Source organism: Mixophyes fleayi, chromosome 9, assembly GCF_038048845.1.
Source record: "Mixophyes fleayi isolate aMixFle1 chromosome 9, aMixFle1.hap1, whole genome shotgun sequence".
Classification (NCBI taxonomy): Eukaryota; Metazoa; Chordata; class Amphibia; order Anura; family Limnodynastidae; genus Mixophyes; species Mixophyes fleayi.
Window position 1 is genome coordinate 83,213,126 of NC_134410.1, and position 27,026 is coordinate 83,240,151.

Here is a 27,026-nt window from a genome sequence, read left to right on the forward strand (position 1 = left end):
GAGAGAGGGCAGAGGAGGGGGGACAGCGTGACAGAGGGCAGAGGAGGGGACAGTGTGACAGAGGGGGCAGAGTGCCTGGATGCAGAGGGGGCAGAGTGCCTGCATACAGAGGGGGCAGAGTGCCTGCATACAGAGGGGGCAGAGTGTCTGGATGCAGAGGGGGCAGTGTCCCTGGATGCAGAGGGGGCAGTGTCTCTGGATGCAGAGGGGCATTTTTGCATACAATTATTTTGGAGGGGTGCCTTGAAAAAATTTGGAGACTCTAAGGGTGCCGTGAACTGCAAAAGTTTGGGAACCACTGGGCTAGACTGAAAGGGTGAGCCAGAACTAAGATAACTTCTTAACAATGCACATTTCTGGAACAATAGGAGCAATTTATTTGTTTCGTCCAAATTTGTCCATAAAAATCATCTACATTAGTCTACCGGTTTCACCCCATTCTTCATAGTTTCTGGTTCACATCCTTTGCTCCCTAGGATTTCTTTCCCTGGAGACTCTCAGGTCTCTTTGACTCATGACTTTATTCTAATCTGGTCTCAAACTAAAGCCAGTTTATCATAGGCTGCTCTATGTTATAAGAAAACAGCAGACAAGAAGAGACAAACTTAAAATGGGAGGCAAGGTGTGGCTTTCTATTAAAAATCTTAATCTCTGGTTACTCTTCATGAAATTGCCAACTCATTACATTGGCCCATTTTCCATTATACAAAATAATTAATCCAGTAACCTTTAAAATTAAATTACTGTCCTCCAGCGAGAACCACAATGAGTTTCACATTACTCTACTTAAACCACTTTTTCTAAATAGGTTCTACAAACAAACTTCTCCTTCACCTGCAATGGAGATTCAATTTGTTGAGGAATTTGAGATCAAGCAAATACCGGATGAAGAATCTTTAAAGTCAGGTTACAGTTTTTGATTGATATGAAGGGTTACAGTCTGGACTTGGATTTATGCTGAGGAGGTTCACGCTTCCCATCTTTTTGCTTTATTTAAGAAGAAATTTTCCTCAACTCAAAAGGTACCATTAAAAGGTGGGTTACTGTCAAACGCCGACCCTGCTCTGCCCAACCTCTCAGAGACGGACAGCTTCGTCCTCCTCCCACATCCAACTAGTTTTCCGGCTGAATCTTTCAGGGTCTTCCGTTGCTAGGCAATTAGACGGAGAGCAGATATCGGAAGTGACGCTTCTTTAACCTCTCCCTAGTGCCTGAGTATCATTGGACTGTATTTTGGTTCTTGTGGTTATCTCTCCTAAATTCTTAGTATATTAGATTGTTATTCCGGTTCTGACCTTAGCCTGTGTCCTGACTTCAATTAATTTCTGGTACTTACTCTGCTATTCCTGATGACCCCTGTGGATTCTCCTTCGGTACTTGCTCTGTCTGTACTGGTTCTGACCCAGCTTGTTCGTCTTCTCTACGTTTTCTCACTAGTTAACTCACTAAGCATTGTCTACGTGGGCCATGACCCGCATATACCTCCTTGCAGGGATCCCTGGTGAACACTGGGAGCATGTTAGACATTGCGCCCCGCAGTCCAGTTGTGCCAATTTCAGCAGGTTTGTCGTTTGTGAACATTGTAACATTGTGCTATTTATAAATAACTATTGCAGACTGTAGGTGATGTTGCAGTGGGACCACCTATTATCTAAATATTGAAGATTGAAACATCTATTTTACTACAATATGTGTTTACATAAGGTGTGTGGACTATTTTGTGCTTTAGAATTCTTTAAACTGTGTATGTAAATTGATATAGGGCATACTCTTGTTCACAGGTTCCTGGAAACAAAATGTCGGCTGCTAACCTGGCAACCATATTTGGTCCAAACTTGCTACAAAATGAAAGGGATTTGGAGTGTGAAAAGCAAAGCTTCCAGGACAGTGCGGCACAGATCAAAGTGACAGAGACGCTAATACAGCATCATCAAAAGTTGTATATGGTGTGTATAACATATTGCTATCATACATCATCCTTAGATAACAGATTACCTTGCACGCAGATGCAACAGCCACTGAAATCATGTTGAGGTAACTGTGCACTAGCAATAGTTGGTGGTGTTTGTATCACTGAAATAAATGCATTTTATCACTAGACATATGTCAAATTAAAGAGGAGTTTATATAATGTTCAAAAACAGAAAGAAGAGTTTACAGGTGTTTCTTGGAAAAGCAGATATATTAGTATTTTTTTTCAACAAAAAAATCATTGTCCAGTTCATCAGATATACTGCAAAAAAAGTGGTGTTCAAAGTAGGCAGCAAAATCAGATATGGGGCATTTGATGAACTTAGTGAGCCTGTGAGCAAGAGGGATGCTTGGATCACCCCCATCTCATATGTAGCAAGGGGATAATGGTGAGGGAACATATGTGACAAATATATTATTTCTGTTCCCTCAACATTCTCCCTTTGCTATTTAAGCCAAACATGTCAGACGAAGGAGGGTTCTGGTCATTGCAGCTGCACCATGTGGGTAGGAATTCTGTGAAGAGTGCTGGTGACTCCCAGTATTGACGTCAAATGTGGTCTGCACGGACTGCCCAAATCATGGAACAGCAATGTGAGCATCACTGCGACCCTTACTCCACTGCTGTAGCAGACTGGCAAATGCGGATTTGAAAAACAGTATGAAGCAGAACATACCTCTTGACTGTCCCTGTCAAGAGAAAGTCTTGAGTGCATGAAACATGTTCCTCAAAATCAAGACTGGTCCGCCAAAATTAGGACAGTTGACAAACCTTGCTGCTCTCTCCTTCCTGTTCTTAGAGGTTTGACCATTTGCTGCTACTGTCTTAAGCTCTGTTGGCCACTGTTTAAAAAAAGGGAGCGGTAGTATTCACCTCCTTGAAATCGGAGAAACAAGTGAACACCTCTATTCCCTACCGACTAATCCCAACATTAAATTAAAAACACCCACACTATTAAACATGCCTTCTCCCTCAGCAGCTTGCTCATCATAAAACTAATATTCCCAACATTTAATACAGAGATTTTACATTGCTTAATTAGCTCCTATAGTATATTCGTATCTCCCGTCAACCTTCCACTGTGACTTGGCAGCCATCATGGAAGGAAAGGTTTCACTGGTGCTTTGTAAGGACAACTCTAACATTCCCGAACAACGGGAATCCCCCATCACCCTAACTGTATATTTTATAAACATCAGGCATTCAAAGAGATGTTTAGAAACACTGTGCTTAACCTGGACCTTTGTGTTGAGACCTACCTACCCAAGGAATTTCAACACGTCCTGCCACACACAACTTAAATCTTATAAACACCAAAACACAAAACATGTAAGTGGTATACCAACGCAAAACTCAGTCTTTCAGCAGCCACCTAAATCCACTTCTGATCCACAAATGAGTTGAAAGTACCATACAAAGAAAAATAATGAAAATAGGACCGGCGCTAATGACTGACATAAAACAATACAATGTGTGGAAAAAAACAGGAAACCTTCATATATAAAACACTTTCCTTGAAACAAATGTCTCTCATATGTGTGTTCTCTTTCACAGCAAAGTTGGTAAATTTGAAAAAAACAGTCTCTAATGATAGTTGTTACCCTTTTTATATGCTCTCAAGATGGTATGCAAAGTAAACCAGAAAAGAAGAGATCATAGTGCAATCTCATATATATAGATTTGGCCCATCCAGACACCTTGTGTATTAAACACGCAACACCAGCTATTACCCAGTTATTATTTCCAATGTGTCCCCCTGAGGGTATGCATTTACAAGAACTTTTTCAATATGCAGCATATAGCGTGATATCTTTTTCTTCTGTGATGCTATCAATACCGTCCTTTTCCGCTCATACAGCATGTGTCCATACATATATGTGGAAAAAAGGACTAATAGTGCATTACCTTTTATCTAAAAATGTTTTATTGCAACAAAGATAGCAATATATATATAAAAAAAAACAATATAAAAACAATCATCTGCACATCCATCTTTGGATGGCCTCTTGCCCCAGAGTAGATGGTATACAATGTGTGAAATATATCAATGAAGAGCTGGCAACATCACTCACATGAACCCCGGGGAAGAAGTTCTTCTAAGAAAGTTGTAAGACGAGGAGGGTTGAATGACTCTATTAGTGGAACACCTATGTTGTTTGTGAGTAGAACTTTCAGGATGTATACATGTTATATACATGTTACATAATTAGACATCTGAGGAGTGATTGATCAGCCCAGGTTTAAATAGAAGTGTTCACAACCCCATAAGCCTTGACAAAGATTACACGAAACGCGTTGGGTAGGGTTAACACCTACTTAGGAGAACTTATTCCCCAGGGTCGTGTGAGTGAAGTTGCCGGCTCTTCATTGATATATTTACAAATATTGCATACTATCTGTCACGGGCACTAGGAGTCTTTACCCAGGGATCACCAGGTGATGGACTTACCAGAGCAGTATAGATGGTAATATGGTACTCTGGTAGCGGGGTGATCACGGAACAGGAGACAGCAGATGGTAGAGAATGCTCGTGGAAAGTCTATGACCAACAGCACTGGTAATATATAGGTAGTAGTACATGAGGAACTGAATGGACAAAGGAAACCTGAGGGTAGTCAGTGGTCTGCGGTAGCAAGTTGTACCACTGCTATAGTGAGGAGGAATGTCCAGAAGCAACGAGGAGGTGATGGAAGTCAGCGGTCTGCGTTTAGCAAGTTGTACCGCTGTCTAGGTGAGGGAACGGAATCCAGGTGAAGGTATCCGGGAAGTCAGTGGTCTGCGTTAGCAAGTTGTACCACTGCTATATGGAAGGATACTGAAACAGGTATCAGTGGTCTGCCTCTAGCAAGTTGTATCACTGAAATATATGTGAGGAGGAGCACGGGGAGATAAATGTAATGCAGAGTATACACGGGCACACTGAACTTGATCCCACGATGATATGCACAAAGTAGTAATAACAGAGCAGCACTGCACAAATATACAAAGTCTCAGGAACTATCCAGACTAAAAGGTAACACAGTTAAATGATGGCAATAGTCTCAGTGGATAGGCAACTTCAGAGAAGAACAACTCAGTCCAGCAAGGTATGCAATACACGAGCACAGTCAATGATAAGTATGCATACCGTGGTTCAGAAGAGCAGGCTGTCAGAAGGGGGTGCAGAGATACCTGAGCGGCAGGAGGCCGGCAGGATGCGAAGTCCCAGGGAAATGGAAGCGGTATCCAAGTAGGTGCAGCGCACAGGTAGGTAGACCAGCAACGATGGAACAATACTCAGGAAGCCGTAGTATATAGGACTGGTCACCGGGAGAGCACTGAAGAGTAGAAGCGGAATCCAAGTAGAGGACAGCAGCGGAGCGTTGATCCAATGCAGACAGGCGAGTTGACACAGGCAGGAACACTGTAGAAGCACGGAGAGCGGATCAGCTGGCTGCAGACACGAGTAGAACTGAAGGGTAGCGGCAAGCAGGACACTGCAGGTACACGGAGGTAGCGGATAGGAATCAGCAGGTGCAGTCACGATGAAACACGGGAGAGTTGAGATGAGCTGGAACTGTTGAGCACGGAGGCAGCGGATAGGAATCAGCTGGTGCAGTCTCGATGAAACACAGGAGAGTTGAAGTGAGCTGATAACTGTAGTGCACGGAGGCAGCGGATAGGAATCAGCTAATGCAGTCACGATGAAACACAGGAGAGTTGAGATGAGCTGGAACTGTTGAGCACGGAGGCAGCGGATAGGAATCAGCTGGTGCAGTCTCGATGAAACACAGGAGAGTTGAAGTGAGCTGATAACTGTAGTGCATGGAGGCAGCGGATAGGAATCAGCTAATGCAGTCACGATGAAACACAGGAGAGTTGAGATGAGCTGGAACTGTTAAGCACGGAGGCAGTGGATAGGAATCAGCTGGTGCATTCTCGATGAAACACAGGAGAGTTGAAGTGAGTAGATAACTGTAGTGCACGGAGGCAGCGGATAGGAATCAGCTAATACAGTCACGATGAAACACAGGAGAGTTGAAGTGGTCTGGAAACCACAGGAGAGTTGAAGTGGTCTGGAAACCACAGGAGAGTTGAAGTGGTCTGGAACCCACAGGAATCAGCAGAGCTGAATACACAAGGAAACACAGGAACACCTTCAGAGGCTCATGGGGAATGAGACTCCAAGATCAGGCAACGAGGCATAGACAGCAGGTGCTTTAAATAGGGAGTGTTGCCTGATCAGCCAATTAACTAAAAGGAACATGAACTGAAGGTTTGATAAGGGCTGCACATGCGCAGACCCTCAGGATGGTGGACGGCCATGGTTCCTAAACACACGGGAAGAAGCACTCACAGTCTGGTGAGTGACAGTACCCCCCCTTTTAAAGGTGGGCACAGAACACCTGGAACCGGGCTTGTCCGGATTTTTGGAATAAAACTTCTTAAGAAGAGCTGGAGCGTTGAGATCTTCAGCTTTGATCCATGAACGCTCCTCAGGACCAAAGCCCTTCCAATGAACAAGGAAACTAAGAACTCCTCGTGAAATTTTTGCGTCCAATATATGAGTAATCTCGAAATCTTCCTCCTGATGAACTTGAACTGGCTGAGGTGCTGAAGGAGGGGCCGAGAAACGGTTGATGATGAGAGGTTTGAGCAAGGACACATGGAAGGCGTTGGAAATACGAAGATTCTTAGGAAGTAGAAGTTTGAAACAAACTGGATTTATCACTTGAATGATCCTATATGGACCAATAAAACGGGGAGCGAATTTCATAGATGGGACCTTCAAACGAATATTTTTGGTAGATAACCAGACACGATCTCCAATTTTCAGTGGTGGAATAGCCCGCCTCTTCTTATCTGCAAAAGACTTATATTTGGCAGAAGTCTTCTTTAAACAGGTTTTGACCTGAGACCAAATATTTTTGAAGGTCTGACAAACAGTCTCTACAGCAGGAACTTGGGTGGGAGGGAGGGCAGGAAATTCCGGAAAAGACGGATGGTGACCTTAAACCACAAAGAATGGAGTTTTGGAAGATGACTCATGGTACATGTTGTTATGAGCGAATTCAGCCCAAGGAAGCAATTCTACCCAGTTGTCTTGATTGGCTGATGAGAACATCCTTATAAAGGTCTCAAGATCTTGATTGACCCTTTCAGTTTGTCCGTTTGATTGAGGATGGTAGGAAGATGAGAGTGCTAATCGTATGCCCAAGGTTTTACAAAGGGCCCGCCAGAATCTGGAAACGAATTGTACTCCTCTATCTGACACAATCTCAGACGGACATCCATGAATACGAAAGATTTCCTTGACGAAATGCTCAGCCAGAGTAGAAGAGGAAGGCAAACCAGACAAAGGGACAAAATGAGCCATCTTCGAAAATCTGTCTACCACTACCCAAATAGTATTACAATTTTTACTAGGCGGAAGATCAGTAACAAAGTCCATACTAATATGGGTCCAGGGCTTGGATGGAATGGGTAGTGGTTGAAGCAAACCCGCTGGGGTTCTGCGGGAGGTCTTAAACTGAGAACACAATTCACAAGCAGCTACAAACTCTTTGACGTCTTTCCTCATCGAGGGCCACCAGTAACTTCGAGAGAGAATCTCAAAGGTCTTGCGTTCACCAGCATGTCCAGAAAAACGAGAAGAGTGGAACCACAAAAGGATTTTCCTCCTAAGAGTAGGAGGCACGAGGGTCTTCCCAAATGGTAGCACTTTAGTGGAAGAAGCAGCCAGCGAAATACATTTGGGGTCTAGTATAGAGTGGTTGGAAACCTCTTCAACGTCAGAGGACGTCACAAAAGCTCGGGATAGAGCGTCAGCTTTCTTGTTCTTGGCAGCTGGTTTGAAGGTTATGATTAACTCGAAACGAGAAAAGAAAAGAGACCCTCTTGCTTGACGAGGATTCAAGCATTGGGCAGACTGTAGATATGACAAGTTCTTATGATCCGTGAAAATCGTCACAGGGTGACGAGCTCCCTCCAACAAGTATCTCCACTCCTCTAATGCTACTTTGATAGCCAGCAACTCCTTGTCCCCGATAGTGTAATTCCTCTCCGCAGGCAGGAGACCCCGAGAGTAAAAGGCACAAGGATGGAATTTTTGTTGCTCCGATCGTTGGGAGAGAATGGCTCCTAAGCCAACATTAGAGGCATCTACTTCTAGGAAGAAGGGAAGTGTCACATCAGGCTGTCAAAGAATGGGAGCAGAGGAGAAGGACTCTTTAAGAAATTGAAAGGCTTGGAGAGCCTCAGATGACCATTGCTTAGTATTGGCCCCTTTACGAGTCAGGGCCACAATAGGAGATGCAATGGACGAGAAGTCTTGAATGAAGCGTCTATAGTAATTGGCAAAACCTAAAAAACGCTGAATGGCACGAAGAGTAGTTGGCTGAGGCCAATGTAACACAGCATTCACCTTTTCTGGATCCATTTGTAGACCAACTCCGGAGACAATATAACCCAAAAATGGAATCTGGGGCAACTCGAATGAACATTTTTCTAGTTTGCAGAATAATGAATTTTTCCAGAGTCTGGAAAGAACCTCTGCCACATGTTGGTGATGAGAAGGCAGGTCCTGTGAAAAGATCAATATGTCGTCCAGGTAGACAACGACACATACATATAACAAGTCCCGAAAGATCTCATTAATGAAGCCCTGGAAAACAGCGGGGGCATTACATAACCCGAAAGGCATTACTAAATATTCATAATGCCCATCTCTGGTGTTGAAAGCTGTCTTCCATTCGTCACCGGACCGGATTCTAATTAAATTATAGGCACCACGAAGATCCAACTTGGTAAAGATCCGAGCTCCCTTAATGCGATCAAATAACTCAGTAATCAGAGGAATGGGATACCGATTTTTAATAGTAATGGCGTTAAGTCCACGAAAATCTATGCAGGGGCGTAGTGATCCATCCTTCTTTTTTACGAAGAAGAACCCGGCTCCAGCGGGAGAGGTGGAAGGTCGAATAAAACCTCGCTGGAGATTTTCTTGGATGTATTCAGATGTAGCTTGAGTTTCAGGTAACGAAAGTGGATAGACCCGACCCCTAGGAGGAGTCTTGCCAGGTAGAAGATCGATCGGACAATCCCATGAACGATGAGGAGGAAGACGTTCAGACTGAGCTTTATCAAAAACATCGGCAAATGAAGCATACTGAGGAGGAAGTCCCGGTGAGGAAGATGAGATGGAAGATTGCTGTATTTTCAGAGGAATGACTTGGGAAAGACAACGATGATGACATTCAGCTCCCCAAGACGTAACTTGAGGAGTGCGCCAGTCAATCTGGGGAGAATGACATTGAAGCCATGGAAGGCCTAAAACAATCGGACTTGTAGTAACAGGAAGAATTAAAAACGAAATCTCTTCATGGTGTAGCACACCAATCTGAAGCATTACTGGGGACGTACTCTGGGTGATGAGACCATTGATGAGACGTGATCCATCTATAGCAGTCACAGTAATCGGTCTTTTCAAAGTAATCACTGGTAGGGACCATTGATTCACTAGGGATTTAGAAATGAAATTTCCTGGTGCTCCAGAATCAATCAGTGCTTGGGACTCAAAGGATTTGGTAGCAAAGGAAATCGTAACATCAAAAGCGCAGACTTTTAATTTCGTAGAAGATGGAGAGGACTCCAGGGACCCTAACTTCACCTCTCCAGAACTAGTTAGGGCCTGGCATTTCCCGATTTCTTAGGGCAAGAATTGAGCATATGTGTGGAATCAGCACAATAGATACAAAGTCTATTCTTTACTCTTCGGTTCCTCTCCTCAGAAGTTAATTTGGAACGTCCTATCTCCATGGGGATCACAGGAGATGAAGCTGGACGAAGTTGAGGGGTTGAGCGAAGAGGTGCTTTAACTGAAGTTGTTTTTTCAGATTCCCTTTCACGAAACCTCATGTCTACACGATGGCAGAGGGAAATCAAATCTTCTAATGACGTAGGTAGCTCTTGGGTAGTCAGTGCATCTTTAATTTTATCGGAGAGCCCCTGCCAGAAGGCGGCAATTAATGCTTCAGTGTTCCACTGAAGTTCAGAGGCTAATATCCTAAATTGAATGACGTACTGGCCTACTGTACGAGAACCCTGACGTAAACGGAGAATGCTGGAAGCAGCGGAGATTACACGACCTGGTTCATCGAATACACTTCGGAACATAGAAATAAATTTGGCACTATCTTGTAATACTGGATCGTTCCTCTCCCACAGAGGGGAAGCCCAAGCCAGAGCTTGTCCAGAAAACAATGAAATAAGATAGGCCACTCTGGAACGATGGGTAGAAAAATTTTGAGGTTGGAGCTCAAAATGAACTGAGCATTGGTTGAGAAAACCCCTACAAGTTTTGGGGTCTCCATCATACTTTGACGGAGTAGGCAGGTGAAGCGTGGAAGCCGTAGACACCTGGGATGGCACTGGGGAAACGGAGGAAAGCACAGGAGCTTCAACATTAGCTGTAACATTCTGTCCAGATGTTCCTTGGGAGGCTAACGCCTGGTAACATTGTAGTAACAGCTGTTGGCGAGCATCCTGTTGCTCCACACGGGTAACCAGATGCTGCAGCATCTCTTTAGCTGTAGGTTCCGAATCTGGGTCTGTCATGGCCTGATCTTGCTGTCACGGGCACTAGGAGTCTTTACCCAGGGATCACCAGGTGATGGACTTACCAGAGCAGTATAGATGGTAATATGGTACTCTGGTAGCGGGGTGATCACGGAACAGGAGACAGCAGATGGTAGAGAATGCTCGTGGAAAGTCTATGACTAGCAGCACTGGTAATATATAGGTAGTAGTACACGAGGAACTGAATGGACAAAGGAAACGTGAGGGTAGTCAGTGGTCTGCAGTAGCAAGTTGTACCACTGCTATAGTGAGGAGGAATGTCCAGAAGCAACGAGGAGGTGATGGAAGTCAGCGGTCTGCGTTTAGCAAGTTGTACCGCTGTCTAGGTGAGGGAACGGAATCCAGGTGAAGGTATCCGGGAAGTCAGTGGTCTGCGTTAGCAAGTTGTACCACTGCTATATGGAAGGATACTGAAACAGGTATCAGTGGTCTGCCTCTAGCAAGTTGTATCACTGAAATATATGTGAGGAGGAGCACGGGGAGATAAATGTAATGCAGAGTATACACGGGCACACTGAACTTGATCCCACGATGATATGCACAAAGTAGTAATAACAGAGCAGCACTGCACAAATATACAAAGTCTCAGGAACTATCCAGACTAAAAGGTAACACAGTCAAATGATGGCAATAGTCTCAGTGGATAGGCAACTTCAGAGAAGAACAACTCAGTCCAGCAAGGTATGCAATACACGAGCACAGTCAATGATAAGTATGCATACCGTGGTTCAGAAGAGCAGGCTGTCAGAAGGGGGTGCAGAGATACCTGAGCGGCAGGAGGCCGGCAGGATGCGAAGTCCCAGGGAAATGGAAGCGGTATCCAAGTAGGTGCAGCGCACAGGTAGGTAGACCAGCAACGATGGAACAATACTCAGGAAGCCGTAGTATATAGGACTGGTCACCGGGAGATCACTGAAGAGTAGAAGCGGAATCCAAGTAGAGGACAGCAGCGGAGCGTTGATCCAATGCAGACAGGTGAGTTGACACAGGCAGGAACACTGTAGAAGCACGGAGAGCGGATCAGCTGGCTGCAGACACGAGTAGAACTGAAGGGTAGCGGCAAGCAGGACACTGCAGGTACACGGAGGTAGCGGATAGGAATCAGCAGGTGCAGTCACGATGAAACACGGGAGAGTTGAGATGAGCTGGAACTGTTGAGCACGGAGGCAGCGGATAGGAATCAGCTGGTGCAGTCTCGATGAAACACAGGAGAGTTGAAGTGAGCTGATAACTGTAGTGCACGGAGGCAGCCGATAGGAATCAGCTAATGCAGTCACGATGAAACACAGGAGAGTTGAGATGAGCTGGAACTGTTGAGCACGGAGGCAGCGGATAGGAATCAGCTGGTGCAGTCTCGATGAAACACAGGAGAGTTGAAGTGAGTAGATAACTGTAGTGCACGGAGGCAGCGGATAGGAATCAGCTAATACAGTCACGATGAAACACAGGAGAGTTGAAGTGGTCTGGAAACCACAGGAGAGTTGAAGTGGTCTGGAAACCACAGGAGAGTTGAAGTGGTCTGGAACCCACAGGAATCAGCAGAGCTGAATACACGAGGAAACACAGGAACACCTTCAGAGGCTCATGGGGAATGAGACTCCAAGATCAGGCAACGAGGCATAGATAGCAGGTGCTTTAAATAGGGAGTGTTGCCTGATCAGCCAATTAACTAAAAGGAACATGAACTGAAGGTTTGAAAGGGCTGCACATGCGCAGACCCTCAGGATGGTGGACGGCCACGGTTCCTAAACACACGGGAAGAAGCACTCACAGTCTGGTGAGTGACACTATCTACTCTGGGGCAAGAGGCCATCCAAAGATGGCTGTGCAGATGATTGTTTTTATATCTTTTTATATTGTATTTTTTTATATACTGCTATCTTTGTTGCAATAAAACATTTTTAGATAGAAGGTAATGCACTATTAGTCCTTTTTTCCATATATATGTATGGACACATGCTTACCAGCTGTATGAACTGAAAAGGACGGAATTGATAGGATCACAGTAGGAAAAGATACCACGCTATATGCTGAATATTGCAAAAGTTCTTATAAGTGCATACCCTCAGGGGATACTTTGGAAATAATCACTGATACTTGGTGTTGCGTGTTTAATACACAAGGTGTATGGATGGGACAAATCTATATATATATGAGATTACACTATGATTTCTTAATTTCTGGTTTCCTTTGCATACCATCTTGAGAGCAACAACATATCATCAGAGACCGTTTTTCGAATTTGCCAACTTTGCTGTGAAAGAGAACACACATATGAGAGACATTTAATTCTAGGAAAGTGTTTTATAAATTAACGTTTTCTGTTTTTTCCACACTTTCTATTGTTTTATGTCAGTCATTAGCGCCGGTTCTATATTCATTATTTTTCTAAATCTTATAACACCAGAAAACATCCAGGTGGAATCCGGAGGTCACGCTGCTTGATTCCTGATCATATCAGCACTCAGTTTGACAGTGGAGATTTTTTTTAGACCTCTGTAAATAATACAAACCTGAATCAAGCAAACAAAGAAGATAGGAGCACAGTCTTTTTTCTCTACTATATAACTCCTAACTACCTAGCTGCCTGCACAAGACAGCTGATGCTCCTTTTTGAAATCTCCATAATCTTTAACTTAGGGTAATTGATCCCCCTCATATATTGGCTCACACTTTTCTATGGAACTACTCCAGAAATAAAAGAATACTTACAGAAAGAACTTTACACTATACCCCAACATAGCACTATTGTTTCATGGACTTCTATTGAAAATATATCACACTTTGAACAGGAGAGACTGTGGCCAAATATCTAGTAACACCTGCAATTCTTATACAAGAATCTATGAGCACTATACCTCCGGTTCAAATTTTTTTTAGTGTTTTGAGACCTTGAAAGTAGCCTCAATGCTACCCTAGAGTTCTTCATAGAGAACTGCTACACATAACTCATAGATTGATAATGCAGAATCTCACTAGAACCAAAATACAAAATATTTTCAAACATCTTTCTATTTACTCAACTTGACCTACCTCAAGCCTTCAAGACTTATATTAATCTTATATCAATCGGCTGATCTACCCATAATCCAGAATTTCTTCAATCAGCATTCTAAAAGATGAAATGAATAACTAGAATATGACCTCTTCAGTTTTCAGTCTCTAAATTTAGATACATCTCTGAATATGATATTTAACCCATCTTCAAAAACTATTTCTCTGGTGTCTGATAAAACATCATCAATATGCCCAAAGGAGGGAAAAATCCTGAAGGGCGGAACTTCTGCAATTCTTTGTAAAACAACCTCTTCCTGACATGAGGTCTGATAAGCCTAACCTCCCCCTTGCCATTAGAATCAGAATCTTAAAAAGAGGATAAAACCCCAATAAACCCAAAAGGACTCTTTCGTCTTGGTGAAGGAAACAAAATCCTTCCACATAGAAGTACTGAAATCTATCCAGTCTGTAAGGGCCAAAATTATAATTATTAATGAAAGAACCGATCAGCTAGGAAGGAAAATGGGCAATGATATTTATTGCCAGCAAAGATCAGACCTAATAAAAAAAGCATCCTCCAATTACAGGAAAGCCAAGGACAACAAAGAGAGAAGAAATGTCCAAATCAAGGGCATCCCAGAAGAAACTGAGTCTCCCTAAAGCCCTTCTTAAAGACACTATTTTGCATAGATATCCCCACCCGCTCCAGAGGACCACCTACAGCTTGAGAGAATTCTTAGAGAATTACACCCTTGTTCCCCAAATCCTTACTAACTACTGGGCATAATGCTCAGGTCACAGTATTCCATTGCTAAGCAAGCAGCTAGTAGCAAATAAGAATATTATCACAGAATGCCAACGGGATAAATAGCCCCCAGAAGAGTGGCAATAAAGGAGAGCTGGACCCACTTCTCTCAACATCTTCACTCAGAACTCTGATCTAAGTCCTATCTTACAAAATGCAGCACCAGACAAAAATGAGGAGTGATAATTTTGTTTGTTAGTACCTAATTTTGAACCCTTAGATACCCTAAGTTTAAAAAAGATAGACATATCTCATTTTAATAGGCAAACTTAAATAACCTTCCTAGTACTTTGGTAAATATACTATATATACCCCTAACACATATCAAAATAGGTTTTTCTCCAACCTAGGCCCCAAGGACTCATGGATTTTTTTAAAACTATGTCACGTACATGATTTTGGAGAGTCAAGGAACCTCTAAACAGAGAGTACAGATTTTAATCCCATGTTTATTCTTCATACTCCATAAATGATATGATCCTACTCAGCCATGATTTGACAGAAATTCAGGGGAATAAAAAGGGAGCAAAACATGTTTGTATCTGATCAAACAGGCCATAAACTCACACGGTTGAAACAAACCTTTTAAGAAAAGGGAGACAAAGCTGACAAAATTTTAGCTACTTGATTCAAAACCTCTAGCCATAACTTTCTAACTATAAAAACCTTTACAGGAGACCTCATGATCCTAAAGCCACTACGATAGATACACTTCCAAAATATCATGCTTATTATAGTTATTCATAAGGAAGGAAAAGCTGTACATAACTATGCAAGTTACAGACCCATTTATCTCCTTAATAATGATATTAAACTGTACACCAAAATTCTCGTCAACAAGTTAAATCAAGTACACCCTAAAATGATACATCATGATCAAGTTGGGTATATGCCTGGCCTGACACAAGACAAACAGTATCTAAATGATTAATAATAGTAAATTCCCAGTAGTTATTCTCTCACTATTAAATACTATTACTTATTAAAAGTATCACATCCTATCTTTATGATATACCGGAACATTTTACACAGATTTGGACTCCTTGCTCTTGAGAAAATTACAAAAAGTGATCCTCTATCACTTTATAAATGCCTATCCCTATGTCTCATGAACTTTATTTAAACCAGACTTGCCTACTCTTATCCAAATTTTTGATCTTGAGGCACTTTACTTCATGTTTTTTGAAGTGTGTTCCTGTTCTTGTAAACTTATCCCCCCCCCCTTTCCTCCTCCCCCTAAATATCCATCCTTCCATTGTTAGTGTATGTACCCTAAACATTGGTAGTGTATGTTAATAATTGGTATTCCGTAAAGTGAATATATATATATATATATATATATATATATATATATATATATATATAAAACAATGATTTTTGCTGCATTTACTATGATGTTGCCAAAAAAACATATTATGTAAATGTATTTTGATTCTGCCTCGTGTGCAGTGTCAACCCACTGAAGATCCAGTCAGCTAGCACCAGTCCCACAGGCCCGCATGGAGTGGGAACTGGTTCACACTGAGAGGAAGGGCATGATCAAAGAGGAAAAGAAACAGGAGGGGAAGCAGAAGGGCAGGATATGAGCCAGCTAAGCATCAGCTGTTAGCCTAGTAGTCCTGCTCTAGGATGACAGACAAATAACTGAGCTAGTCATGGTATCAAGCTGATCCTTGCTCTCGGCAGTATGATATTTAATTTGGAAACTAGGTTCTGGGGAGAGAGCAGTCATATAGGCCCAATAAGCCCTGGCAACCCAAACCTGCTCCTAGGCCCCCTGCCCCAAGCCACTTAAAAAATAAACCAAGGCTTTAAAACATTTGGTGCATGATGGTCCCATGCACCCATAATGAATATGCCACTGAGCAGATGGATCTCAACAACACAGAAATTTTCTTGAATGTTTAATATGAACCACTACAATTTCTAAACAAACTTTCCTTCTTAGAGGGTAAAACTTTAAACCCTCCGCCCTCCACCTAGGCATGCCATTCAAGTATATATCACAACGTTTGTGTAAGGAGTGGGGCTATGCAAAATAGTGTAACTATGTAAATAATATCTTATACAGTCAGCAAATTCATATTGAAAAGAGGCTGACGTATTATGTCAGTTCTGTCTACATTCCCCCAGTCACAAATTTACAAAAATGACTAGCATATAATAATACAATTCAAACAAAGCTCCAGTGTTTCAGAATATTATACAGCTCTCAACAAATTAACATAACATCCAAATTAGACCCTAGGCTTGGTATCAACAGAGACCGCACTAATCTTATCTCCAGATAGTGTAACCTGCTGTTATTTGATAATATTAACACAATACTTGCTTCTCCCTCTCTGAGTCCAGGTTGGATTCCAGCTCTCTTTGCTATGGTGTAAACCCAAAATTTGATGGCGATGAGCACCAATGGCAATAAGGAAAAATAGAAATCCCTAGTAATACTGATAGGATGGATAGATAAATATATAGATGGATAGATAGAGAGATAGAAAGATACCATCTCCTTGGGCCAGATATAGACACTAAAGTCCAGGGGATAAATGTATTAAGTGCCGATTTCTTCAAGTCGCCAGAAATCGGATAGTTTGCAGTGAAAATTTAAAGTGGCTGTGGCTTTAAAGGCATTGTTTTGCAAAACAATGCCTTTAAAGCCACTGCCACTTTAAATTTTCATAATTCGTCTTGTTGCCCAGCAATGGGACTCTGCCATTTAATCCAGGCCAACAGTGGCCGGATGCATTCGCGGTAGGCGCGCATCACGTTGCTAGGCACTGGGATGCTCTCTGGCTCCAACGTCGGTGGTCAGTGACGTACTGACCACCCCAATCACTCCCAGCTTGTGACAGCCAATCAAGCCTGCTCCCTCACTATAAATAGAAGACGCTGGCACCATTAGGGTGCCAAAGTATTCGGTCTCCACCTAGCTCCAGCGTTTCTCCTGCACGTGTTTCCTTGCTCCTGCATATTTGTCCTTTGACACAGCTTGCTTCCTGACTCCTCTCTGGACTACGATTTTGGCGTAAAGCTATGATAATTCCTGGCTGAAACATAATAACATCGGGGGTTCCCTCTTCCCTAGCGGCAACTATATAATGCAGTCATTGCTTTTCCTGGTGGTGGCAGATATTTTTATTTCAGCCAAAAATTGGCAGAAATAAGACTTTGAAGAGCTGCGAGTTCGGCACAACTGGGACTCAAAAGCTGCAGCCTAAATTTGTGGAGTCCGCTTACAGACAGGTCTCTGTCTGACCACGCACACAAATCAGTGCTAAACTCTATATTCCCACTCTGTTGAGTTGCGCTAATACAGGCTACGTACACTCCTCACCACTTTTCCTAATAGCTGTTATTTTGTAACAGATTCAACAAATGGGTGGAGTCTTGTATATATGATCTTAAGCACAGACGTTGGGTTGTAAAAAGGAACCAACATAGGAAAGTGGCAGGGGAACAGAAGAGGAAGAGGCCGAAGCAGGGATTTCCTGGCGGTAAAGCTCACAAGCTGCCGGACACAGGTAAGAGTGTTGGAAGATCTGGCACGTGACAATACCCCGCTCTTAACATCCAATAAAGTGTTCTTTAGGAAGGTCTCGATGGAGCTTTTTCAGGAGTTTGGGGCAAAGACATTAAGGGCATTATCCCAGGCACATTAGTCTGGTCCAAATCTCTTCAAGTCTACTAGAAACTGAATTTTACCAAGAGAATTTCTGGAATTTAGAATCCGTTCAACCTTAAATTCATATCCATGTTGCATCTTGACAGTAGATGAAGTTGAGGGTATGGAGCAAAAACTGTTGATAACAAGCGGCTTGAATAGAGAAATGTGGAATGAGTCTGGAATACAAAGAGACAGTGGCAGCTTAAGTCTGAATGTTACCTGTGTGATGACTTGTCAGATCTTGAAGGGACCAATGTACTTAGGCACAAGTTTCATGCAGGATACTTTCAAATGAAGAATACGAGTTGACAACCAAACTCTGTCTCTGATTTTCAAAGAAGGAACAAGCCGTATTTCTTGCCAGCAAAAAAACGTATAGCGAGTGGATGCTTTCTTTATATTTTTCAACTCTTTAGACCAGATGCCAGAAATCACGAAACAAAGCACTATCTGCCAGTACCTCAGTAGCTGATAAGGAGAAAAACTTAGACAGTAGTAGATAGAGGCCTAAAAAAAAAAAAATAGTAGATGGTTGTTGTGCACCCACAGCAGAAGATCAACCCTGTCCACTTGGTTGGCAGACATCTTCCTTAAATCTTGAATCTTGGTATTACTCCCCAATCTAAAAGTAATACGAAGATCAAAATGGGAAAAGAAGGGAGACCACTGGGCTTTTCGTAGGTTTAGACTAGAGATGCTCAGGCTCGGTTCCTTGGAAACTGAACACACACAAACTTGGCAGATCTGAGTACCGTACTGAGTCGGCTCAGTACTTTCCCGCTTATTCGGAATCGAAAACGAGGCAAAATGTCAACGTGACGTCGTCAAATCTCTTGATGAAATACAAATACTAGGCCTTGCAGGCTTTTCTTCTGACTTTTCTTTTCTGCCACTGCGGTGTGCCAATGTGTCCTAGATAGGGTAGGAACTGCCATGTGTTTGAGTCTGTGCCCTGTCGCTTAGCATCCAGCCAGGTCGCTGCAGTATTTGTCCTAAAGTGTATGAAAATAATAATGTGACCTGTGAGGTGGTCAAAATTGACTGCAAATGACTTGAAATTAGTGTTATTGAGGTTAATAATAATGTAGGATCAAAAAAGAGCAAAATTATGTGATTTTAGCATATTTTAGCAATTTTTCTAAAAAAAATACAAAACCAAAACCAAAACAGACAAGGGTGGTGTTGCCAAAACCAAAACACGAAGCTAATCCAGATCTAAAACCAAAACCACTTCACGGGGGTCAGTGAGCATCTCTAGTTTAGACGCTGAGTGGTTTGAAGATATAACAGATTTTTATGATCCTAAAAGACTGTTACAAGAAATAGAGAAAACTTGATTGCTAGTTTCATAGCCAGGTCTTTATGCCTGATGGTATAATTTTTTTTCCCACAGGCAGAAAGTTGCCACTAATAATTTGCCAAGCCAAGAAAACGTTGGGAAGCCTTGAGACCAGTGGGTTGAGGCCAATTAAAAATGCTCTGACCTTTTCTTGGTCCATTTGTAGTCTGCAGGAACTGAGGAGATAGGAGTTTGAGAAAAGGTAGGTTGTCTGGGATGACATCCATACATGACAAAAAAGGGTGAATTACCAACAGCTTCATGGAAATGATTGTTATGGGCGAACTCAGCCCATGGGAGGAGTTCCAGCCAATCCGCTTGGTGAGCAGACACATACATTCGTAGGAATTTTTCGACATCTTGGTTAGTCCGTTCGGTCAGGCCATTAGACTGAGGATGGTATGCCGAGGAAAAGTCCAATTTAATGCCTAACTGTGAACAAAAGGATCTCCAGAACCTTGAAACAATCTGTGAACCACGGTCTGACATGATATGGAGTGGACAGCCGTGGAGGCGAAATATTTATTTGATGAAAAGTTCTGCCAACAATGCGGAAGAAGGGAGTCCTTTGAGAGGAATGAAATGAGTTGCTGTTGAAAAACGGTCTGTCACCACCCAGATAACTGTATGAGTTTTGGAGGGAGGCAGATCGGTAATAAAGTCCATAGATACTTGAGACCAGGGTACTTCAGGAACAGGTAGAGGAATAAGAGGACTGAAGGGTCTATGCCGAGGAATCTTATGTTGTGCACATTTAGAGCAGGCAGAAACAAATGATTTTACATCTTTCAGCAGGGATGGCCACCAATAGTACTGGGTCAGGAGTTCTCCAGTCTTCTTGACACCCGCATGACCTGCGAAGCGAGATAAATGGGCCCAGCGTAACAACTTGAGACTTAGATGTGGTAATATGAAGGTCCTGCCTTGAGGGCAAGTAGATTTATGCACAGGAGTAAGAGCCAAGACACAACTAGGGTCAAAGATGGGATGAATGTCCTCGGGAGAATCCTGGTCTTCGGAATGAAAGGACCTAGAAAGTGCATCTGCTTTTTTATTTTTTTGATTCCGGACGGAAGGTAAGTCTAATATCAAATCTTGAAAAGAACAAGGACCATCTGGCTTGACGCAGATTCAGACATCAAGCCGAACGGAGATAAATTAGGTTCTTATGGTCGGTATATATCGTAATAGCAAACAAGGCCCCTTCCAACAGATGTCGCCATTCAGACAGGGCTAATTTAATAGCCAATAATTCTTGATCTCCTATACCATAATTCGTTTCTGCTGGGAGGAATTTGCGAGAGAAAAACCCACATGGATGTAGTTTTCTAGGAGTGTCACGTTGAGACAAAACTGCACCAGTGCCCACAGAAGATGCATCTACTTCCAAGAACAAGGGACGTTGGCAATCAGGTTGCTGAAGAATAGGAGCAGAAGAGAAGGCTGACTTTAGATGCTCAAAGGCAGAGATGGCCTCGGGGGACCAAAGCTTGGGGTTAGCTGATTTCTTGGTAAGAGCAGTAATGGGGGCAATGATAGTAGAATACCCCTTGATGAACTGTCTGTAGTAATTGGCGAAGCCAAGGAAGCGTTGGATGGCTTTCAAACCGGTGTGCAAGGGCCAATCCACAATTGCTCTTAGTTTAGCTGGGTCCATTTGAAGGGTTGTGCCCGAGAGGATGTAGCCTAAGATAGGAATCTGAGGTTGCTCGAAAAGGCACTTTTCAAGTTTACAGAAGAGGTTGTGTTCTCTCAGATGAGTCAGGACTTGACCTACATGCTCCCTATGTGAAGGGAGGTCTCAAGAAAATATCAGAATATCGTCCAGGTAGATGATGACGAATTGATAGAGAAGGTCTTGGAAAATATCATTCGTGAGGGTTTGGAATACAGCTGGAGCATTACAAAGCCCAAAGGGCATTACAAGATATTCAAAGTGCCCATCGTGTGTGTTAAAGGCTGCTTTCCATTCGTCACCTGCTTTAATACGAACGAGATTGTAGGCCCCTCGTAAATCTAATTTGGTGAACACAGTAGCGCCTTTAATGCGGTTGAACAGCTCGGAGATGAGTGGTAACGGATACCTATTCTTAACAGTAATAGCATTAAGTTCCCGAAAGTCAATGCATTGCCGAAGGCCGCCATCCTTCTTTTTAACGAAAAAGAATCCACCTCCAGCTGGAGAGGTGGACTTCCGGATAAAACCTTTTTGCAGGTTTTCTTGAATATATGTAAACATTGCCTGGGTCTCAGGAAGAGAAAGGGGATATACAGGACCAGGAGGAATAGGTTTGTCAGGGAGAAGCTCGATTTCACAATCCCAAATGCGATGAGGGGGAAGCTTGGTTGCCTCCTTTTCACAGAAGACGTCTGCATACTGTTGGTATTGAGGAGGTAAAGATGGTAATGACAATGCAGTGGTTATATGAAGAGGTACTACTTTCTTCAGACAGTGAGACTGACACCGTGATCCCCAAGACAAAATTTGAGCAGTATGCCAGTCCAGAGTTGGGGAGTGGAGACGTAACCATGGCAGACCTAACACAAAGGGAATTGATGGTCTTGGGAAGAACTAGGAAGGATATTTTTTCCTGGTGCAGGATTCCAATCTGAAGGGTGAGGGGAAAAGTTCGGAACTGAATGAAGCCTCCTGGAATATTACTGCCATTGATGGCTGTGAGACGTACAGGACGTTCCAGTGGTGTAGTAAGAATATGATATTTCTCAACCACAGTGGCGGCAATAAAATTACCGGCTGCACCAGAATCCAGAAAGGCATCCAGCGGAATAGAGAGATTCCCAAAAAACAGAAAAACAGACAACAAGAGGTTCTCTTTGTGATGAGAACTGTTGAGGGAAAAATCAAACAGACCTAACGGGGTTCCCACTTGCTCTGTTTGGTCTGAGCGTTTTCCCGGACGCGTAGGACAACTACTGATGCAATGGGCCTTCCCTCCACAATAGAGGCACAGATTATTTTTAAATCTTCTCTCTCTCTCACTTGGAGAGAGGCGGGACCTACCCACTTGCATGGGTTCTTTTGGGGGCTTAGAGGCCCCTAAGTTCTGGAAAACAGGGCAATGATTAGGACACCGAATCTGTTGCTTTTCTTGAACCCTCTCCTTGAATCAAAGATCTATTTTGACACACAACGAGATCAGATCATCCAAGGAAGATGGGAGGTCACGGGAAGCCAACACACTTTTTATTTGATCAGATAGGCCATGCCAGAACATGGCCACCAGCGCTTCGTCATTTTAGCACAGCTCGGAGGCCATTGTCCTAAATAAGATAGCATATTGTCCCACAGAATGAGAGCCTTGGCGTAAACAAAGAATTCATGTAGCTGCACTAGAAAGCCGACCAGGTTCATCAAAATTTTTTTCGAAGGTTGTCAGAAATTCTGTATAATTTTGAAGCAAGGGGTCATTCTTCTCCCATAGGGGTGAGGCCCAGGCCAGGGGTGACCAGAAAGAAGGGACAGAATATAGGCAATTTTTGCCCTTTCCGTAGGAAAGTTTATGGGCAATAATTCGAAGTGAATTGCGCACTGATTCATGAATCCTCTACATGACTTGGGGTTCCCATCGTACATAGGAGGATTAGGAATTTGTGGGTACACGGTAGTTGTGTTAGCAGAAGACTCAGCAGATGTCTTAGATTTATGGGAGGATGCCAGAGTGTCCTGAAAAGAATCCATACGAGAGGATACATCCTGTAAGAACTGCGTGAGGCGATCTTGATTGGTCTCTTGTTTTTCCACTCTCCCTATTAGGTGTTGAAAGGGGTCCTTGGGAGAAAAATCGTCCATGGTGTTCATTTCCTTTTTTGGGTCAGTGCAAACTGTTACGGTGCTGGTAGTTACAGGTCTGATAGTCAGAACAGGCCTGTCCACGACCCAATGCTGAGTCTACTAGGTTCAGAATAAGGAGGCAAGACACAATGTAGTTCTTCAATACTTTGATAATTGATAAAACATATATATATATATATATATATATATATATACCGTATTTGCCGGCGTATAAGACGACTGGGCGTATAAGACGACCCCCAACATTTCCACTCAAAATATAGAGTTTGTTATATACTCGCCGTATAAGACTACCCCCTCTTCCGCACACCTTCCACACACCAAATAAAACGTAAAAGAACATCAGGTTTGATTTCAACATGTTAATTTATATTCGAATGCCTATGACATGCAGGAAAACTGTCACAAGGCTGTTTATTAAACGTAATTCACTAGTCAATGATAGAAGGAAGATAACAAATAGAGGGAGAGAGCAAGTGCACACTTACCCCTTGGCATAATCTTTAATGCTTTTTCATTTGATTTCCAGTCCCGAACCATCTTTTCTGTTACTCCATATTGTCTTGCAGCAGCACAATTATTATGTTCCATGGCAAAGTTTACAACTTTAAGTTTAAAACTTGCATCATATTTCTTTCTTTTTGCTGGTGCCATGATAGGGTTGATAGGGGTTTGACTGCTGGACATTTTCTATGCTGTATTGTACTGTACAATGGTGCAGTACTGTGGTTGGCTGTTGGCTGTATACAAAGCCTGATTGGATTGGTCCCTGTTCCCTGTCTGCCCTCCCTGTCAGCAGAACGAGCTGGTCACGCCGAAAAGGCTGGCACCCCTGTATCGCTGCTGATGCTCGCCGCAGCCACGCTGATGACCCGCCGCGGCCGCACTGGATACCGCGCGATACTGGACCCGGTGTATAAGACGACCCCCCACTTGGAGGCATGTTTTTCAGGGCAAAAAAGTAGTCTTATACGCCAGCAAATAGGGTATATATGCAGATGATCATATGCAGATGTCAATTAGCCACGGCGGAGCGTGACAAGGTGATAAACACAATAGCAGTCTATTCACAGCACAGATGATAATATGCAGGTGTCAAATAGCCACGGCGGAGCGTGACAAGGAGAACACAATAACAGTCTTGTTATATGCACATGAACAGACTTGCAGCAGGCTGTGAATCAGTGGAGGCATAATAGAGAGAAAACAAAGTCTTTGTAATATGCACAAGATGATACTTGCAGCAGGGGAGTCCCAGTAGAAGTGCACCAGCACTAGGCAGAGAAATAAAACTCTTACACAGCAAAGACACAGGTTCAGGATACACAGGAGTTCAAGGAATCAGGTTAGCAACAAGTTGCACTGACAGTGAGCAGATGTCAGTGTTGGGTTTAAATAGAGCAGGTTAGAGTGACCCGCTCTGAGGGTGAGTCATGTGATGCACAGAAAAGCAGAGCAGACAGGGAAAGTAACAAAACCTGGTCAGGATTGTTACACATAGTCATCCATAGCCTTAGTCTCAGGAATGGACAGAGCATATAACCTTCCCTTAGGAAGCTTTGCACCCAGAACCAGATCAATGGAGCAATCGTAGCTATGATGCGGGGGCAGAGAATCTGCTTCCTTCTTAGAGAACACGTCGTGGAACTCCTGTTAAGGAAAAGGAAGAGATTCAGGACAAGGCAGAACAACCCGAAGAGGTAGAACAAGACAGGTTGATGAACAGGCCTTACTCCATCGTAGGATTTCCCCAGTGCTCCAATCGATGTGAGGATTGTGGAGTTGGATGCCCTAAGATCAATGGTACGGAGAAACAGGGAATCAGGAAGAACGAGAGAACTTCAGAATGGAGAGCTCCCACTGTAATGTGCAAAGGAGTAGTTTCAGATGAGATCCTTCCATCAGTCAACGGTCTACCGATTTCCGAGTCCAAGCTTACTGAAGGAATACCAAGTGCTTTGGCAAAGTTCACATCCAAAAAATTTCCAGCTGCACCACTATCTAGGAAAGCAGAGATGGAAACGGATTTATACACGATCCGAGCAGGGATGAGGACGGAATTCTTGGAAGGGACCATTTGGAGACCTAGGCGTACCTCTTCCTTTACTCCTAGACCTGGTCTTTTCCCGCCTTGTTAGGGCAGGTACGCAAGAGATGGCCCTTATTGCCACAGTATAGACATACCCCCTGCGACTGTCGCCTGGATTTTTCCTCGGAGGACAGGCGATAAGCCCCTAGCTGAATGGGCTCCGGAGAGTCCTGAGGGACCGGGTAGATGGCTGGAGAGGACCAGGATGGTGAGGCCTTTCTTTGATCCTGTGGTCAATCTTAATAACTAGTTGCATTAAGGCCTCCAGGGAAGGTGACGAAGAGCCCTAGTCGGAACTGACTCCGTAGTGCTGGGTCATTCCACTGGCTATCGACCGACCAACGTCTAAACTCGGCACAATATTCCTCTGCTGTACGACGCCATTTTCTTAGCGCTCTTAGGTGTGATTCGGCAGAGGCCACCCGGTCTGGATCATCATATAGGAGACCAAGGGCATTGAAAAAGACGTCCACGGACTGCAGAGCAGGATTAATCGGGGTCAGACTGAACGCCCAGGATTGGGGATCGCCGGAAGTAAGGAGATGATTATACCAACCCTCTGTTGCTCCGAACCCAAGGAACGGGGCCTGAGGGGGATATATAGCTTGCAGCTCTCTTTAAAATTCCAGAACAGGGTTCTAATTCCGGAGAAACGGTCCGGAAGATTTAACATAGGCTCAGGGGCAGGTGCCAGAGTTGCTTGTGAGGCCTTGGCGGCTTCTTCTTGAACAGAAAGTCTGAGAGAAAGGTCCTGAACCACCTGTGAGACGGCCTGGATCTGTCCTGCTAGGACTTGAGCCGGGCTGGGATCCATCAGAGGGAAATAGAATTGTTTTTTCGGCCAGTTATAATGATAGGAACCCCTCCAGCCAGTACATCAAAACCCAGAGTCTGCTCTGAAAGTCTGGTGTTCACTGGAGCCCCTAGTGGTGGGGACAGACCTCTGCTTGCATGTGCCCGGCTGTAGGACCGCTGGCCGGGCGCTGCAGCAGAAGAGGTAGAGTTTCCCGGTTGTTGCCCAGGCAACCGGGACGCTGAGGACGGAAGTGACATCCCGGTCGTCATGGAGACGGCTGGGACGCCTGAAACAACCGGAAGTGAGCCGCGGCGGCCCGTCGGGAAGCCGCGGCTCGTAACAATCACTACATGAATCAACTGCTATATCTTTTTTAGACCCTACCAGTCAAAGTTCCTAGCACAATCTTTAAGGACTTATAACCTATCTTTCTTAAATGTATCTGAATTTATCTGAATGAACCTAGAACCTCTGTCTGTACTTAAGAAGCCCAGAAACAGGGGAGGCAGTTGCTTCCCAGATGTTAAGCTCTACTATTCGGCCTCCTATCTGAGCCAAGTAGCAGCAACATTTATTCCACCCATGGAATATTGGATGCATGGAAAGCATTACCTACTACCTCCATGATAAACAAGCTAAATTTGACGCTAAATGGGCCCCCTGGTATTCAAGGAAAGCCAATCTGGCCATCGTCTAGCAACGGTACCAACACCCTTCTCATGATCGTATATGGTAGGATTCTTCATGATACATAAACCAACTAATGATAATTAGAAGTTTTTCAGCTATTCCAAACCCTGCAATTATGTGTTTTTAATATTTTACCGTTTAAATAGATTTTAAAGTAATGCCCTTTATTGTGACTTTACCCACGAAAGGATAGAGGATAGTAATGACAAGAATTAAGTAGTAGCAATGCTGATCTAAGTAAAGA

The 27,026-nt window shown here is 43.5% G+C and overlaps 1 protein-coding gene across 2 annotated transcripts in view; it reads left to right on the forward strand.

Annotated features, from left to right (window-relative positions):
• LOC142100788 (rho GTPase-activating protein 6-like) overlaps positions 1-27,026 on the forward strand; it is a 238,407-nt gene that overhangs the window by 200,213 nt on the left and 11,168 nt on the right. For both annotated transcript variants that reach the window (XM_075184601.1, XM_075184602.1), the window contains one exon: positions 1,782-1,946. In XM_075184601.1, the coding sequence (XP_075040702.1) occupies positions 1,782-1,946 (165 nt within the window). The remainder of the gene's footprint in view (positions 1-1,781; positions 1,947-27,026) is intronic.